At 42.6% G+C, this 17,818-nt stretch overlaps 1 protein-coding gene across 5 annotated transcripts in view; it reads right to left on the reverse strand.

Annotated features, from left to right (window-relative positions):
• The window catches only part of LOC126291889 (cytochrome P450 4C1-like), a 139,353-nt gene that overhangs the window by 80,441 nt on the left and 41,094 nt on the right, over window positions 1–17,818 (reverse strand). For 3 of the 5 annotated variants that reach the window (XM_049985614.1, XM_049985613.1, XM_049985615.1), the window contains one exon: window positions 15,356–15,557. The exons of the other annotated variants lie outside the window; for them this stretch is intronic. In XM_049985614.1, the coding sequence (XP_049841571.1) occupies window positions 15,356–15,557 (202 nt within the window). The remainder of the gene's footprint in view (window positions 1–15,355; window positions 15,558–17,818) is intronic. 5 annotated transcript variants of the gene reach the window in all.

The raw sequence follows: 17,818 nt of genomic DNA on the forward strand, positions 1-17,818 counted from the left end.
GATTAGGAAATGAGACACTTAAAGTAGTAAAGGAGTTTTGCTATTTAGGAAGTAAAATAACTGATGATGGTCGAAGTAGAGAGGATATAAAATGTAGACTGGCAATGACAAGGAAAGCGTTTCTGAAGAAGAGAAATTTGTTAACATCGAATATAGATTTAAGTGTCAGGAAGTCATTTCTGAAAATATTTGTTTGGAGTGTAGCCATGTATGGAAGTGAAACATGGACGATAACTAGTTTGGACAAGAAGAGAATAGAAGCTTTCGAAATGTGGTGCTACAGAAGAATACTGAAGATAAGGTGGATAGGTCACGTAACTAATGAGGAGGTATTGAATAGGATTGGGGAGAAGAGAAGTTTGTGGCACAACTTGACTAGAAGAAGGGATCGGTTGGTAGGACATGTTTTGAGGCATCAAGGGATCACAAATTTAGCATTGGAGGGCAGTGTGGAGGGTAAAAATCGTAGAGGGAGACCGAGAGATGAGTACACTAAGCAGATTCAGAAGGATGTAGGTTGCAGTAGGTACTGGGAGATGAAGAAGCTTGCACAGGATAGAGTAGCATGGAGAGCTGCATCAAACCAGTCTCAGGACTGAAGACCACAACAACAACAACATATATTAAGAAGGGGAATGCTGCTGAAACAAGTTGCGATAAATCTTTAGTTAAAAACTTGTCACGTGAGCTTTTAAATTTGTTGCTGTTCACTTGTGCACGCTTTGAGCTGCCACTACTTTTAGCCTCACATGACAATGAAGCTACTTTTTTTTGTAAATATCGCTATTTCCCTTGCCGCAGTTTTATTAATTTATCTTTTCTGGGATTCTGTGCTGATAAATCCACTGCGCTTTCAACAGAAATAGCTCTTGCGAGACATTCTGTTAAGTGTTTCAGTGCTCGTATCAATACTGGAATTTTCATTCATGTTTTCAACCGGAAAGTGACACTTTTCACTTGCGTGTCTGGATGAACAGTCTCTAACGACGATCGTCAGCCGTCGGTAATCAAGTGGAAATAGACTGGCTTGGCTTGCGATTAGCGGGAAATCTGGCTTCGATTCCCAGCCGGCACAAATTTTCAGATGTCACTATAATCCGTTCATTATAAAAATAGACCAGACGCAAACAAACACAAACGCGATGACTGGTCAGAAGTCGTAGCACACCTACGCTGGTTTTCTTTCGCTCTTGTAAGTAGGTCCTACTTATGTATTAGATATGTTGTTACTAAGTTACGTTAGATGAAACTTTAAGATGTTCAAATGTATTAACAGCTATCAAATTTTTTCTTAGTCACGCTTTAGCTAGGTAGTTTTTATTTCAATATCGCGTAGAGTTGTGCTCTCGTTCTCGCGCTGTTAATGCGCAGTATCAAAATGGCTGTCTGCTTTCTGTTCCATAGTGAAACACGCGCGTGAAACAGGGTTAGAAACCTCCGAGAAACAGGCTGTTCTTAAGGTTTCTCATAAATTTACGGACATACTCGGCTTTGATGTTTTCCCAGCGCTCTACAGGGTGTTACAAAAAGGTACGGCCAAACTTTCAGGAAACATTCCTCACACACAAATAAAGAAAAGATGTTATGTGGACATGTGTCCGGAAACGCTTAATTTCCATGTTAAAGCTCATTTTATTACTTCTCTTCAAATCACATCAATCATGGAATGGAAACAAACAGCAACTTACGAACGTGACTTCAAACACTTTGTTACAGGAAATGTTCAAAATGTCCTCCGTTAGCGAGGATACATGCATCCATCCTCCGTAGCATGGAATCCCTGATGCGCTGAAAGTCAAGAGGGTTGAGGTCAGGAGAGCGTGGAGGCCATGGAATTGGTCCGCCTCTACCAATCCATCGGTCACCGAATCTGTTGTTGAGAAGCGTACGAACACCTCGACTGCAATGTGGAGGAGCTCCATCATGCTTGAACCACATGTTGTGTCGTACTTGTAAAGGCACATGTTCTAGCAGCACAGGTAGAGTGTCCCGTATGAAATCATGATAACGTGCTCCATTGTGCGTAGCTGGAAGAACATGGGGCCCAATGAATACATCACAACAATGCCTGCTCAAACGTTACAGAAAATCTGTGTTGATGACGTGATTGCACAGTTGCGTGCGGATTCTCGTCAGCCCACACATGTTGATTGTGAAAATTTACAATTTGATCACGTTGGAATGAAGCCTCCTCCGTAAAGAGAACATTTGCACTGAAATGAGGATTGACACATTGTTGGATGAACCATTCGCAGAAGTGTACCCGTGGAGGCCAATCAGCTGCTGATAGTGCCTGCACACGCTGTACATGGTACGGAAACAACTGGTTCTCCCGTAGCACTCTCCATACAGTGACGTGGTCAACGTTACCTTGTACAGCAGCAACTTCTCTGACGCTGACATTAGGGTTATCGCCAACTGCACGAAGAATTGCCTCGTCCATTCCAGGTGTCCTCGTCGTTCGAGGTCTTCCCTAGTAGCGAGTCATGGGCTGGAATGTTCCGTGCTCCCTAAGACGCCGATCAATTGCTTCGAACGTCTTCCTGTCGGGATACCTTCGTTCTGGAAATCTGTCTCGATACAAACGTACAGCGCCACGGCTATTGCCCCGTGCTAATCCATACATCAAATTGGCATCTGCCAACTCCGCATTTGTAAACATTGCATTGACTGCATACTGACGAAACTAAAATGAGTTCTAACATGGCAATTAAGCGTTTGCGGACACATGTCCACATAACATCTTTTTTTATTTGTGTGTGTGGAATGTTTCCTGAAAGTTTGGCCGTACCTTTTGTAACACCCTATATATACTGTAGTTGCGACGCACATACATGCTGGATGTGTAACGGAGCTGGCAGTGTAATACAGTATTAAACCAAATACGGTGATACCTGCGTTGATTTAAAAAGCCCCAGCACCAGTTTTTTTTGGTGTTCAATATGAAATACCTACAAAACGTAATTATAAAACTCATCATCATCTTTTATGAATAATGCACTTCTTGTTTCTAATTAAATACCACTTCGTTTTATACCATAGATGCAGATAAGTACCGTAGAAAGATGGGAAACAATCATTTTAACAGCATCGAATACATCATTCACATGCTGCATTTTTACATTTGCTACTGCACCATTACAGTATGAACCCAGCAGAACTGATCAGGAGCCAAGATGCGGGATTTGGCCCGAGAAGTAACAAGACTGTAGAGTCTGCCAGACGTAATGGTATTAACGCACGCAGCTTTTTCACATGGCACTGCCGAACGCTGGCAGAATATAGAATGGCTCGTTGTCAAAGAAGAAGAGAAAATACTACGTCTGATTGGCTTCGTGGTTTCTGCAGTTGATAGGCTCGTTATCAACGTAGCAGATGACACTTCCAGATCTGAAATGTATTCATGGGATTGGAATAAGGAAGAAGCTCAGAGATTACTAGACAACTGACTGTAAGTAATATCTTCAGTGGCTTCAATATTTAAGTATACGCCGAAATCCTTCAATACTCTCTTACGTATCACTTAGCTTATGCAGAAATATTACCCTGTGGTTAGATGAGGAATTTTCATCATTCTTGGTTTTAATTACAAATCGATGTCGTGTTGCGGTTTTCGGCCGGCCGGTGTGGCCGAGCGGTTCTAGGCACTACAATCTGGAACCGCGCGACAGTTACGGTCGCAGGTTCGAATTCTGCCTCGGGCATGGATGTGTGTGATGTCCTTAGGTTAGTTAGGTTTAAGTAGTTCTAAGTTCTAGGCGACTTAAGTCCCATAGTACTCAGAGCCATTTGAACCATTTGCGGTTTTCGTCTAGCCGTCAAAGGAGCGTATTGTGGGAGATCTGAAGTGCGTTATTTCATTCTGCTCAAATATTAAATGTCATTCGATGCTGTACAGCTCCTCCGCTCGTCTCCTTTTGCGTGTGAACTGCAACTGGCCACGTCACTGCAGGCAAGTTGTACCAGCCAGTGTTGTGGAAGAGAAATGGGCCGGTAAAGCTGTTGTCCCGTACTATCGCTAAGTCGATGTGCAAATAAAGCAGAACACAAAACGTACCCTTATTATCGTACCACTGGCATTTATAGGAGGAGATCGGAGGCGGTGGTGGCTGTCGCCCCCTCCCCCCCCCCCCCTTTCTTTACCTTGCCTTACCTACAAGTTCGTATGTCTTGGCGTAGCTAGAATTTCATCATGTTATGTTTTCACTCTGCTGTACACTTTGGGATTTTTTTAAATTTAAAATCAAAATTTGGCCTCTGAAGTGGTACCCCCATTTTAGCCTGATCTAGAGTGCATTACTTTGTTGTTCTTATCTGCTTTTCTCCAATCTCGAGCATTTCTGTGTTATATTTCAGGTCAAATTTATCCTATACAACTGTATTAATCAAAGTATAATGACAGGACAACGCCCACATCCATCCCGAGTCAGAACAGCCCAGCCGTCAGCACCGCGGCTATCCTGTTGGAGTTCTCTGGGATTCCCCGACTTCCGTACCCCCGACTAGAGAGCCTGCATAGGGAGAGTGTGGCCGACCGGACGATACGGCGGCCATTTTTCTGCCAAACTGCGGGCTGGACTTTTTAATGGCCAGTAGTGGAGTAGTAGAGTACACACTCACCGAATCAAAATCACAAGACAATATGGCGAAATCATTTGTTAAATACCTTTCCTTACAGCTATAATATACTCATAGTAGCCTACTACGTACAGCACAGGAAAGTTTGATAAAGTGGCTGTAAAAATTATTCGTTTCTCGCAATTATCTCCTTTAAAGTTCGATTACTAGACATATTGCAATGAAATAACGCAAATTAAAAAAAAGTGTATAGCATTTGTTTTGTATCGGAAGCGCATAACGCTAGATATTTAACGTACCTGTATTATGTCAGATGATTGGAAGTCGCAAGCAGTTGTTTACTTGTGAAATGCTAAAAGTGTGACGCGTATTAGTACTTCTTGTCACGTCTTCAAAATTTCTGCATATCACAAGTAAACAACTGCTTACGACTTTCTTTCATACTGAATACCTCTCGTAGATAACAAACGAAAAAGATTGCAAAAATCAGGTAATGTTAAATGTAGCCTACTTTAATAACGACAAAATGTAACAAGAAAACGACCGTATCCCTTTTGCCCTACAGTAAGTAGGCCGATTAAAAACTGTCTTCTAGAGTACCTACAATTATTTACTACGAATAATGTTTCAGAAAGCACGACAATTGCGGAAAACGTGCTATTGGCCCTGAGCACTATGCGACTTAACTTCTGAGGTCATCAGTCACCTACGACTTAGAACTAATTAAACCTAACTAACCTAAGGACATCACACACATCCATGCCCGAGGCAGGATTCGAACCTGCGACCGTAGCGGTCGCTAGGCTCCAGACTGTAGCGCCTAGGACCGCACGGCCACTCCGGCCGGCGAAAACGTGCTTACAAATTGCCTGCGTCAACAGCCAGGCAATAATACTGAAACCAAAATAATGCCTAGTGTCTGTAGTACGAATTACAGATGTCAAAAACAATACTGTACAATTACTAACGTGTTTACTTCAAACATGTAGGCCTACCAACTTCATCACAAAATGCATCATTATTTCAGCTCGTGTTTGAGATACGCTAATTACGTACTAAAAACTATGTACAACTAAATCGAACATGCATGCACAACGCATAACAAGTCTCTCAATAATTCAAATACCTTTTAATCGTTTCCAAAAGTCCTCTGAAATTCAGTTCGACTCAAAAGCACGACGAACGTAGGAAGCGCGCGAGACGTTTGGCAGAAAAATGGCGTCAAAGCTAATCAACCAATCACGGGCAACTTCACCTATGGCACTCTCTCCCTATACAGGCTCTCTACCCCCGACCAGTGGCGCGCGGTGTGCTAAGCCAGTAGGGTGCTACCTGCCTTGCCTCCCTTATTGTCAATGTGCAGAGTTGTGCTCTTAGCCATCTCGTCTCTTGCTGAAGAGCTTAAACGATCAGTTCCTTGTACTGGTGTCGACTGTGTTATCTCTGTCATCTGTGTACCGTGAAACGAGCTTCAAAAATAACATCTGTCTTCCCTAAAAAACATAAGACAACAGGTGAATTTATTATATATTATGCTTCGTGAGGTGTTATACGGACAAAATTTGTTTGTTCATCTATATGTATTACTTAATTTTGGAGCTGAGTTCTTAATGTCAAGCTAGTTGAGAATACACTACAATATTTCATAGGAAGAAGAGTCTAGTATATTTTCTTCCATAGTTGGTTCACATGTTTTCATATGCTGCGTCTGTCTACTTAAGTTGGAAAGTTGTTAGTTTTTCTATGGATGTTACATTACTTATTGGGCATGAAGTATTTGAATGGCCACCAATCATCTTTGTGATCGATGAATCAAACCAAATTAATTTTATGCTTTAGACAGCGACACGTAATACTTTCATGGCCGGAAGTACTTGTTTTAAAGGAGTCTTTTGTTGCGGAAACTGTACGATGTTGCAAAGAATAGCCTTATCTTTCCTGTTCCCTTGTATTTTTACGAACTGTTGAACATGGAATCAATGACGTCTACGGGAAGTACCTTTGCCTCAGAAGTTATTTTCAGCTGGGGAGAGGGAATTCCGATGATAAAATTGCCAGTGGTATGTCTCATTTGAGATCTGCAGGCAGACTGACCGTTTTCGTGAATACATCGGATGGTCACATTTCAATATGAAGTCTCAACAATGTATTAATGCGAAAATTGTTGCTTCCGCGCGTCGTTCCTAAAGTAGCAAGCCACTGGCATTGTGCTTGCGTGCCAAGTTTCATGCATACCCTGCTGGAACTGCCTAATTAACTTTTTTTATTACCGATAGATATAAAAACGATACATTACAATTACAATATTAATCTATAAAATAAAACTGTACAATTAACAAACGAAAAGAAACAAGTCATGGTAGCAAATTTACAAAGAAATAGCACTGGATTCTTGGTTCATCATTCTGTCAGTATCATAGCAATTTACCTCTCACGATACGTTTAAATCTCATCTTCAATGCGAAATCATCCAATGTGTTATCTTTAGGCCTAATTACTAAATATCACTTAAATGTGATTTTTTTCCGAAAACATGCTCATTTCCTGCGCACCGTGATCTAAAACCGAAATGTTTGACTGCTGACAGGTAAGATACTTTGATGCAGTACAACCTGAAATATCAGTGTCAAATGGAAATAAACACAAGCGTCTTTTTTTATATGCAGCACGTATACATTTTTAAAATGGTAAATACACCTTCGAATCTGTCAAATGGTTCCGCTACAAGACAGCAGTTATTACCATAGATGTGCTTCATTGCAGTTTTCGAAATAAGCTTCCTTATTTCAGTCAACTAACCACAAATTCACAAACAGAATGGTCTTTGAGGACTTCCAGATCTACTAAATGATGGCCTAAAGCTCTGTGCCACATGTCATGTCTGACACAAATCTTTATTCCATCACTATAGTCTATAAAAAATTATCACAAATTTGGAACCACTTATGCCACTGATGGGAATCTTTTTCATTAATAGATAAATACTCTGGATGTGTTCTAGTACAGGGTTATTACAAATGATTGAAGCGATTTCACAGCTCTACAATAACTTTATTATTTGAGATATTTTCACAGTGCTTTGCACACACATACAAAAACTCAAAAAGTTTTTTAAGCATTCAGAAATGTTCGATATGTGCCCCTTTAGTGATTCAACAGACATTAAGCCGATAATCAAGTGTCCCCATCAATGAGTTCGAAAGCATCGTTGATGCGAGCTCGCAGTTCTGGCACGTTTCTTGGTAGATGAGGTTTAAACACTGAATCTTGCACATAACCCCACAGAAAGAAATTGAAGGGGGTTAAGTCGGGAGAGCGTGGAGGCCATGACATGAATTGCTGATCATGATCTCCAGCGCGACCGATCCATCGGTTTTCCAATCTCCTGTTTAAGAAATGCCGAACCTCATGATGGAAGTGCTGTGGAGCACCATCCTGTTGAAAGATGAAGTCGGCGCTGTCGGTTTCCAGTTGTGGCATGAGACAATTTTCCAGCATGTCCAGATACACATGTCCTGTAAAGTTTTTTCGCAGAAGAAAAAGGGGCCGTAAACTTTAAACCGTGAGATTGCACAAAACACATTAACTTTTGGTGAATTGCGAATTTTCTGCACGAATGCGTGAGGATTCTCTACCGCCCAGATTCGCACATTGTGTCTGTTCACTTCACCACTAAGAAAAAATGTTACTTCATCACTGAAAACAAGTTTCGCACTGAACGCATCCTCTTCCATGAGCTGTTGCAACCGCGCCGAAAATTCAAAGCGTTTGACTTTGTCATCGGGTGTCTGGGCTTGTAGCAATAGTAAACGGTAAGGCTTCTTCTTTAGCCTTTTCCGTAAGATTTTCCAAACCGTCGGCTGTGGTACGTTTAGCTCCCTGCTTGCTTTATTCGTCGACTTCCGCGGGCTACGCGTGAAACTTGCCCGCACGCGTTCAACCGTTTCTTCGCTCACTGCAGGCCGACCCGTTGATTTCCCCTTGCAGAGGCATCCAGAAGCTTTAAACTGCGCATACCATCGCCGAATGGAGTTATCAGTTGGTGGATCTTTGTTGAACTTCGTCCTGAAGTGTCGTTGGACTGTTATGACTGACTAATGTGAGTGCATTTCAAGCACGACATACTCTTTCTCGGCTCCTGTCGCCATTTTGTCTCACTGCGCTCTCGAGCGCTCTGGCGGCAGAAACCTGAAGTGCGGCTTCAGCCGAACAAAACTTTATGAGTTTTTCTACGTATCTGTAGTGTATCGTGACCATATGTCAATGAATGGAGCTACAGTGAATTTATGAAATCGCTTCAATCATTTGTAATAGCCCTGTATTTATTTTGCTATTTTAGGTAACAAACGGAAGAAGCAATGTCGATTACAGTCAATCAAACCGGCCAAAAATTTGACGCCAGTCAGCCAGTGTACTCTTTTGTGGTAAGCTGCGTAAACCTTAGGTTCTATATAAAATTGCCCAGTACAGAATTAAAGATTTCAGCAAGATCTAGCTTAAAAAATGTCGAAAAACAGCTTGAATCTCTAAAACGCAACGAAGCTCCAGGGCCCGACGGAATTTCTGTCACGTAATTTGCGTCCGAATAAGCTCCTTTCTTGACCGTAAGTTACCGCGTGTCTCTCGAACAAGAAGTGAATGGAAAAGGGCACAAGTCACACGAATATACAAAAAGGGAAGCAGAACCGACCAACAGACATTTCGGCCAGTAATATGGAGCAAATGTGCGGGGCTCCTATCAGGCTGGACTAACGGGAGTCATATAGCAAACACAAAGAAGGCCAGGACGAATGGTAACTGGCTTGTTTGACTGGCGAGAGAGCGTCAATGACATGTTGAGAAGTCAGAATTGGCAAACACCCGAAGAAAGACGTACATCACGCCAGAACCACCTTGAAAAATTCCAGAGGCAAAATCGTGGCAGAAGCGATGCATATTCTTCTTTTCCTTCTCCACCCTGTGTATATAACTCACGAAGACAAAATTAGGTATGTAAGAGACCAAGAACTCGCACAGAGGCAGTCATTCTTTCCGTCCGTGAATGGAAGAGGAAGAAACCTTAACGTATGGTACCCTAGAGTACACTCTGCCACACACAGCACGGTGACTCGCACAGTACGGATGTAGATGTAGATAGTATTAAACCTTTGATGTGCATTTAGGCCAAAAGTCTATTAGCAGAGTGAGCAGCCAAGCATTCATTTATACCAACAGGTGCTTGTGCATACTAACCTGTGGTATGGCATGTACGTTTGTGAGGCAGGAGGGTTAAACACATATCATTTATGACTTTGGTGCAATGTATTCTTCTCAGGTTCCACATCAGATGACCATAATGAGATTGAGGAGTGAGCACCGCCAATGCCTGCCACTTCGAATGGTCCAGGTGATCAGATGAGCTGCGCTTCATCTTCATTACCTGCAGAGAACACTTACGTTTCAGGGGTACATTCCGAAAACGACAGCGGTCTACATATAGGGACTAAACCATCTGATAGTGTGCTTGCCGCCATACCACCAAAGCTCTGGGAACCTCCTGCTGAATACAGTTACATTCTACTCATGATAACGATGGGAAGACTGAAAGAAGGTTTCTGAAAAAAGAGCACTTAGATAAATATAAACCATGGTTAGTTTTGTCTCCATCCAAAGAAGGTCTATTTTGCAAAGTGTGTCCTTTCCTGGCGCCTACTTTTAAGGGTGAGTATCATGTGGAAATGAAGTTAAACACATTAGTGACTGTACCTCAGACAAAGTCTGCTAAGTTATTAGGTAAAGATAGTGACCTGGAAAATCACAGTAGAGCATTATATCATCAGCAAGCTTTAGGACGTGCCAACGACTTTTTGGTTTATCGCCAAAATCCAAATAAATCGGTTGAAAATCAAGTTGACACCTACCGACTAAAGAGAATGAAAAAAAAAAAAACAACAACAACCGGAAACTGTTTTCCTTTTCAAAACGTCATATTTCTTGGATGGCAGAATATATCTTTTAGAGGATATAGAGATGACGTCTCCGCTTTTTCTAACTATCCTGAACTATCAAATAAAGGCAGCTTTAAAGAGGTGATGAAATTTCGCGCCGAAGAATGTGAGGAAATTGAATTAGAAGCACAGTATAACTCTGGTAATAAAAGACGCACATTTTTAAGTATAACTGTTCAAAATGAGTTGATTGGAAGCTATGGCAAAGAAATTATTTATCAGATAGTAAATAGAATCGAAGAACACAAATTCTACAGTATTGGGTGTGATGAGACAACTGAAATCAGCCACAAAATTCAGGTGTAAGTTTTTTTAGATATGTTTATAAAGATGTGATCAGAGAAGATTTCATGGGTTTCATCAATCCACGTGAGCCACAGACAAATCTGTGTAAGCAAAACTTCAAAGCCGGATCCAAAATAAAGAAAACCGAAGATTTCTTTTCAACATCTGACTATGAAAATTATCAACTTGAGCCTTTTGAAGATGGCTGTGATTCTAATAAATGTAATAAAGGTAGAGCAGATGAAGAGACATAAGATCCCAAAATGACTGGAATACAGTTAGGTAAAACTGTGATAAACACTATGTGACATCTTAATCTCGACCTTAGTAAATGTATTGATATTACAACCGATGGCTGCTCTGTCATTAGTTCCGAGATGTTGGAGCTGTTGCCACAATAAAGAAAGAATGTTTTCATGCTGACAGAGCCCAATGTTTCAACCATTCTTTGAATTTATCTATTTCTAAGTGTTCTGGTGTGCAACAAGTGAGAAAATCAATTGGTATCGTTAAGGAGATTGTTTCATTTTTTACAGCCTCTCCAAAAAGAAATACTGTCCACGTTAAGCGTACAGGCAGTCAGCTTGTTTCCATGTGTGAAACAAGATGGGTAGAAAGGAAGTTACCTGTAGTGCCGTTTCTTAAAAAATTGAAAAATTCGTGTTGTGCCTTGAGGAAATTTCATAATGGTCACATTTTTCAAGTGACACCTCTAGTGTAATAGCTACGACGCTTTTATATGCTATCAGTAATGAAGAATTTATCTCAACTATAGTGTGTCTTACTGATGTCCTCCGTCAACAATTGCCTCTCAGTAGATTTTTTTCCAAAAAGAAACTATAGACGTTACAGAAGCAACTAATACCGTAAACGACACTTTATCAGTCTTAAAAACAAAGCGAGATAATGCAGTTTCAGAGTTCAGTTTCCTTTATGATGAAGAGAAGAGAATCGCAGATGTTGTTGGAAGCACCATCTCAACACCCAGAATTACATCTCACGAAATTAACGGATCTAATGCTGCTCCATCCAGAAAGTTATTTTAGGGTTAATGTCTTCATTCCCATTCTCGACACAATTAGCAACGATCTTGAAAGCAGATTCTCTAAAAATGTTCGAGTCTCGGTACGGCACAAAGCTTTAATCTGGCAGGAAGTATATCAGCGCACGCTCCCCTGCAGAGTGAAAATCTCATTCCGGAAACATCCCCCATGCTATGGCTTAATGTCCCCGCAATATCCTTTCTTTCAGGAGTGCTAGTTCTGCCAGGTTCGCAGGAGAGCTTCTGTAAAGTTTGGAGGGCAGGAGACGAGGTACTGGCAGAAGTGAAGCTGTGAGGTTGGGGCGTGGGTCATGCTTGGGTAGCTCAGATGGTAGAGCACTTGTCCACGAAAGGCAAAGGTCCCGGGCTCGAGTCTCGGTAGTGCACACAATTTTAATTTGCCAGGAAGTTTCTGTGGCTAGAAAGTATTATAAACGGTTTGGAAAATATGAAAGTGATGCATCTCTAATTTGGGGGCAGAAGTCAAGTTGTGGATGACAAAATGAAATCTTTAATGTTGATATTTTCTTGTCTTCCTGTCTCAACTGTAGCAGCCGAAAGATCTTTCTCTACAATGAAATTGATTAAGACTTGGTTAAGAAATCGTTGCGGGAAAAACACTTTGGAATGTCTATTGCTCATACAATTTTTTTCTGAACTAGTATCATTCTATACTGTTTAAAAATTGAAAACGTAAAAAGAACAATGGATTTATTTACGACTTTACTAATATTGTTTTAAGATAAAATATTTCTGTTTACAAAACGCTTATGTAACATGATACTTTCCTGTTAACAATTATGTAAAAGTGAGTACTATAAGACGACTTTGAAGGCCAGACGTCTGTATCCCCAAAATAAAGCGTGTCTTTCCCGCATCTTTGATACGTTTTTTAAGTCTCAAAAAGCTTGAATTGCTACATTTTAAAGACCTTTTTTCTTTGTTTTCTACGGAACACCCCAGGTTCTTTTTCTTTTCAAGGCAATCACCCCCCCTCCCCCCCTCCCCCCCCCCCGCCCACCACCGCATAAAATTTCTAAAATTCGCCACTGGGCAGTACCCGAGGCAGCTTGGCTGCAGTCCCACGTGAAACGGAAATCCAAAGAGGTTCCAGCAAACGCGGAAGAATACATAGAACAATGTTTACAACAGGTTTACTCTTATGATGAACAGATTATATTAGGTAATATGTCTGCACCTAACACAGCTGATGCCAAGATATAGGCAGTCTGCGAATTTATTTGAAATTACATAGGTAGTACTTTAAATGAAGACAGTAGGCGAGTAGCAGACTCTTAAGTTCACTCTAACGTATTACGTAATATGAGTAATATTAGTTAAATAAATGCCGATTGAGACATGTCGCAAAGAAACTTTTGTCAAGCTGCGTCCTAAATATGAGATGTGCTTCGGCATTTCGATTACGTAACTATGGTGTGGAATGTCTACTAGTTCTTCATTGCCTTCCAACAGCAACTACAACAATAGATCGTTGTCACTAACTTGGGAAACATGGGTTCACTCTCACGAACTGTTCGCAACAGAGGTACACGCTGCTTGCACGCGGCGCAGTCGGGAATTGTGCTCAGATAAAACACTTTAACTTCTGTTTCCTCCATGCTCTAGTCACGTGTGGCTTCACTACCAACTATAAAATCAGTCCCGATACTTAAGCTACGTTTAGTACACTGCTACGTATCAATTAAAATGAGCCAAACGTAAAGAATCCAATGGCGACATTTTTCGCTGAAACCCTTCAAACGTTACGGTGCAGAGCTCTAAGAAGTATCACAGTAACAATGACCAATATCGTAAAAACATATACTTCATCATTGAGCCGTGATATGAAACTGTAAGATATGAAAGGAATCAGTTGTGTGACCCAGTTAGATTCCACAGAATCGAATGAGAGATATTGTATACATTAGTGAAGAAAGTGCGCAAATGCGAAGCATGTCTTTTTTAATATTTTAAAGGAAAAGGAGAACCTCAACTTCAGTGGTTGATGTAGCTTTTCTTCTTTTACATACAGTATTTTTTACAGTTTAATAAGTTTTCACTGTTTACAGGAGGAAAATAGGAAAACTATTTCGTCTCATGCACTGCTGCTGACAGTCCCCCAATGGGAATCGCTCGTTACTTCCCTGTGTGGTCTTTTCCGTAATTTTAACTTAAGCATTACATCAAACAACGGTTTACACGTAGTTAAACCCATCAGCTAAACTGCGAAATCAATAAAATAAACAAAACACATGCTGTCGCCTTTGGCTTCAGACATAGCTGCTAACTAAAATTGTAATACAGCAATTGCACGTTGTTAATCAGTTTATTAACGGTTCCAAAATATTTTGTTTGTTAACATATTGCTTCCTACAATGTATCTTGCACCGTTACGTTTTAAACACATGGCCGTCAGGACAAACAAATAAATATAATATCGAGCAGTATGTTGTTTGTAGCTATGTACATGTGTCATCGAGCTTTATTGTTTATTTTTGCTGTCAATGGTTTCGATGTCCGAAGATATATGTAAGTAAGTTGCACTCACTTCGCGAGGTATGAAATGAAGAGTGATGTTGCAACCTCTGGAGCTGTACTCAGTGCGGCGACTACTCTTTCTTGTAATCTACGTTACTGGCCCCTTAATGTTATTGATGGAACGATATAACTTATGGTCCGCTCCAATACAATAATTTCTTAAAATTTAACGTATGTTGAACAGTGAATTGGAAGATGTGCGAGTGGGAGATTAAAAGCTCATATCCTCTGTGTTCATTCATATGAGATCGCACTCTCAATTTATATTCAAGCAAATGAGAAAAAGTTTATTATTAACAACATTTATATCGAAGACTTACCAAACCGTATCTTCCTTTTCTCTAAGCAAGTGTAGCACAACGTAAAACTCGCCGTGTAGCAGTTACTTTTAAAAATTACAGCTCGACCTCCGACAATTTCCTCTCACTCTACATCACTTTTCACACCAATAATTCATTCTTAGTGTCTTGTAACGTAACATTTTGCTTTTCTCGCCCAGCATACCGCCAACTAGTTCAACGAATTCCGTTACTTGTCCCTTTCCATTCAGCAGTCTTTGTCTTCCTCTGATTTTCTTGCGACATCTCCGGGTATTGTTCTTATGCAAAAGAAACTATAGAGGTACAGTATTTTATATATTAGTTCACAAATGTTACGTAGCACAGATTGCATAAATGAAAAGAAGGGGGAAAAAACAAAGAACATTCCGTCACACATTCACGACAGTTTTGCAGCTTTCGCTAGTACTGAAACTACGAACCGCCTCTGTCTCTGAGATACATATCACAAAAAACCTACAGTTTGCACGGAATGACAGTGAAAGCTCCTTTATGTGCGACCGTAGCATGATGATGCTGCTTTATCATTTTCCACTAGTGTATTTTAGCTACGCTTAATAAGTGTTGACATGTTGGTTTTGACTCACCTCAGAGTGGAACGTGGGGTTGATGAGTTTGCGATGTGCCTTCCACCGGCTGTCGTTGAGGGTGAGTAATCCGTCGCCGACGAAGGGCCACATGGCGCTCGTGGTCAGGGGATCTCGTTCTACCAACCTGGACGTCACCAGGACGTGTTGCACGTCGTCCGGGTGAGCCACCATTATCACCAGCTTCGGTCCCGCGTAGAACCTGCCACCAAGACCACAGCACCCAGACTTTTTATTTGCTGGCATGGCGGGAAAATAGCTGTATGTACATTGGAGTCTGCAGGAACTGAGACACTCACTGGAACAAAACGTCACAGAAAAGCTGAAGCACACAAGAAGAAGCTTTACTGTACTGTTCTAGAGACGTCCATTACACCGTCTCAACAGGCCTCGAAAGGCCTGGCTGTACCGACCGACCACTCTGCTAGCCAAGAAGGCTCACCAGACCTGTACCATAACCTACCTAAGTTCTGGCCAAGCACAGCGCTTAACTTCGCTGATCTGACAGGAACCAGTGTTACTGCTGTGGCAAGGCCGTTGGCAGATACATCTAATACTCCTTGATAAACTGAGGGTTTATGAATTTGATGGTACAACTAACCAATGAGTAACGTGTTTAATGAAAAGCAAGATCAAACTTGCACTTGGTAATTAAAGAATTAAGGCTTTCATGACCGGATGACGTAGCTGCTGGTAAACGTTTCGGAATATGAATTCGTGGTACAAGAAACTCTTCCTGACGTTTCGTCCAGGACTGCTTGGACATCCTCAGAGACGCACCTCCGCTGAGTCTTACCGACTGACCAGTCGGACTTTTTTTTTCATTTATTGAATTTCGATTCCCCCCGAAGGGGGCGGGCTGGCAGCAGCTCAGTATGCCGCTCTTCTTCCTACAGACTTTGTTTTAAAAGGTGAAGATAAAATACACTCCTGGAAATTGAAATAAGAACACCGTGAATTCATTATCCCAGGAAGGGGAAACTTTATTGACACATTCCTGGGGTCAGACACATCACATGATCACACTGACAGAACCACACGCACATAGACACAGGCAACAGAGCATGCACAATGTCGCCACTAGTACAGTGTATATCCACCTTTCGCAGCAATGCAGGCTGCTATTCTCCCATGGAGACGATCGTAGAGATGCTGGATGTAGTCCTGTGGAACGGCTTGCCATGCCATTTCGACCTGGCGCCTCAGTTCGACCAGCGTTCGTGCTGGACGTGCAGACCGCGTGAGACGACGCTTCATCCAGTCCCAAACATGCTCAATGGGGGACAGATCCGGAGATCTTGCTGGCCAGTGTAGTTGACTTACACCTTCTAGAGCACGTTGGGTGGCACGAGATACATGCGGACGTGCATTGTCCTGTTGGAACAGCAAGTTCCCTTGCCGGTCTAGGAATGGTAGAACGATGGGTTCGATGACGGTTTGGATGTACCGTGCACTATTCAGTGTCCCCTCGACGATCACCAGAGGTGTATGGCTAGTGTAGGAGATCGCTCCCCACACCATGATGCCGGGTGTTGGCCCTGTGTACCTTGGTCGTATGCAGTCCTGATTGTGGCGCTCACCTGCACGGCGCCAAACACGCATACGACCATCATTGGCACCAAGGCAGAAGCGACTCTCATCGCTGAAGACGACACGTCTCCATTCGTCACTCCATTCACGCCTGTCGCGACACCACTGGAGGCGGGCTGCACGATGTTGGGGCGTGAGCGGAAGACGGCCTAACGGTGTGCGGGACCGTAGCCTAGCTTCATGGAGACGGTTGCGAATGGTCCTCGCCGATACCCCAGGAGCAACAGTGTCCCTAATTTGCTGGGAAGTGGCGGTGCGGTCCCCTACGGCACTGCGTAGGATCCTACGGTCTTGGCGTGCATCCGTGCGTCGCTGCGGTCCGGTCCCAGGTCGACGGGCACGTGCACCTTCCGCCGACCACTGGCGACAACATCGATGTACTGTGGAGACCTCACGCCCCACATGTTGAGCAATTCGGCGGTACGTTCACCCGGCCTCCCGCATGCCCACTATACGCCCTCCCTCGCTCGAAGTCCGTCAGCTGCACATACGGTTCACGTCCACGCTATCGCGGCATGCTACCAGTGTTAAAGACTGCGATGGAGCTCCGTATGCCACGGCAAACTGGCTGACACTGACGGCGGCGGTGCACAAATGCTGCGCAGCTAGCGCCGTTCGACGGGCCAACACCGCGGTTCCTGGTGTGTCCGCTGTGCCGTGCGTGTGATCATTGCTTGTACAGCCCTCTCGCAATGTCCAGAGCAAGTATGGTGGGTCTGACACACCGGTGTCAATGTGTTTTTTTTTTACATTTCCAGGAGTGTATAATAAAAAACAGGCGAGGAAAAGCGAAGGGGGGGGAGGGGGGAAAGGAGACAATGGAGGAAGAGGTCCCATAAGTGGGGGGAGGGGGGGGGGGAGCGGTGCTGGGCA

The sequence above is a fragment of the Schistocerca gregaria genome, chromosome 9 (genome assembly GCF_023897955.1).
Source record: "Schistocerca gregaria isolate iqSchGreg1 chromosome 9, iqSchGreg1.2, whole genome shotgun sequence".
NCBI lineage: Eukaryota > Metazoa > Arthropoda > Insecta > Orthoptera > Acrididae > Schistocerca > Schistocerca gregaria.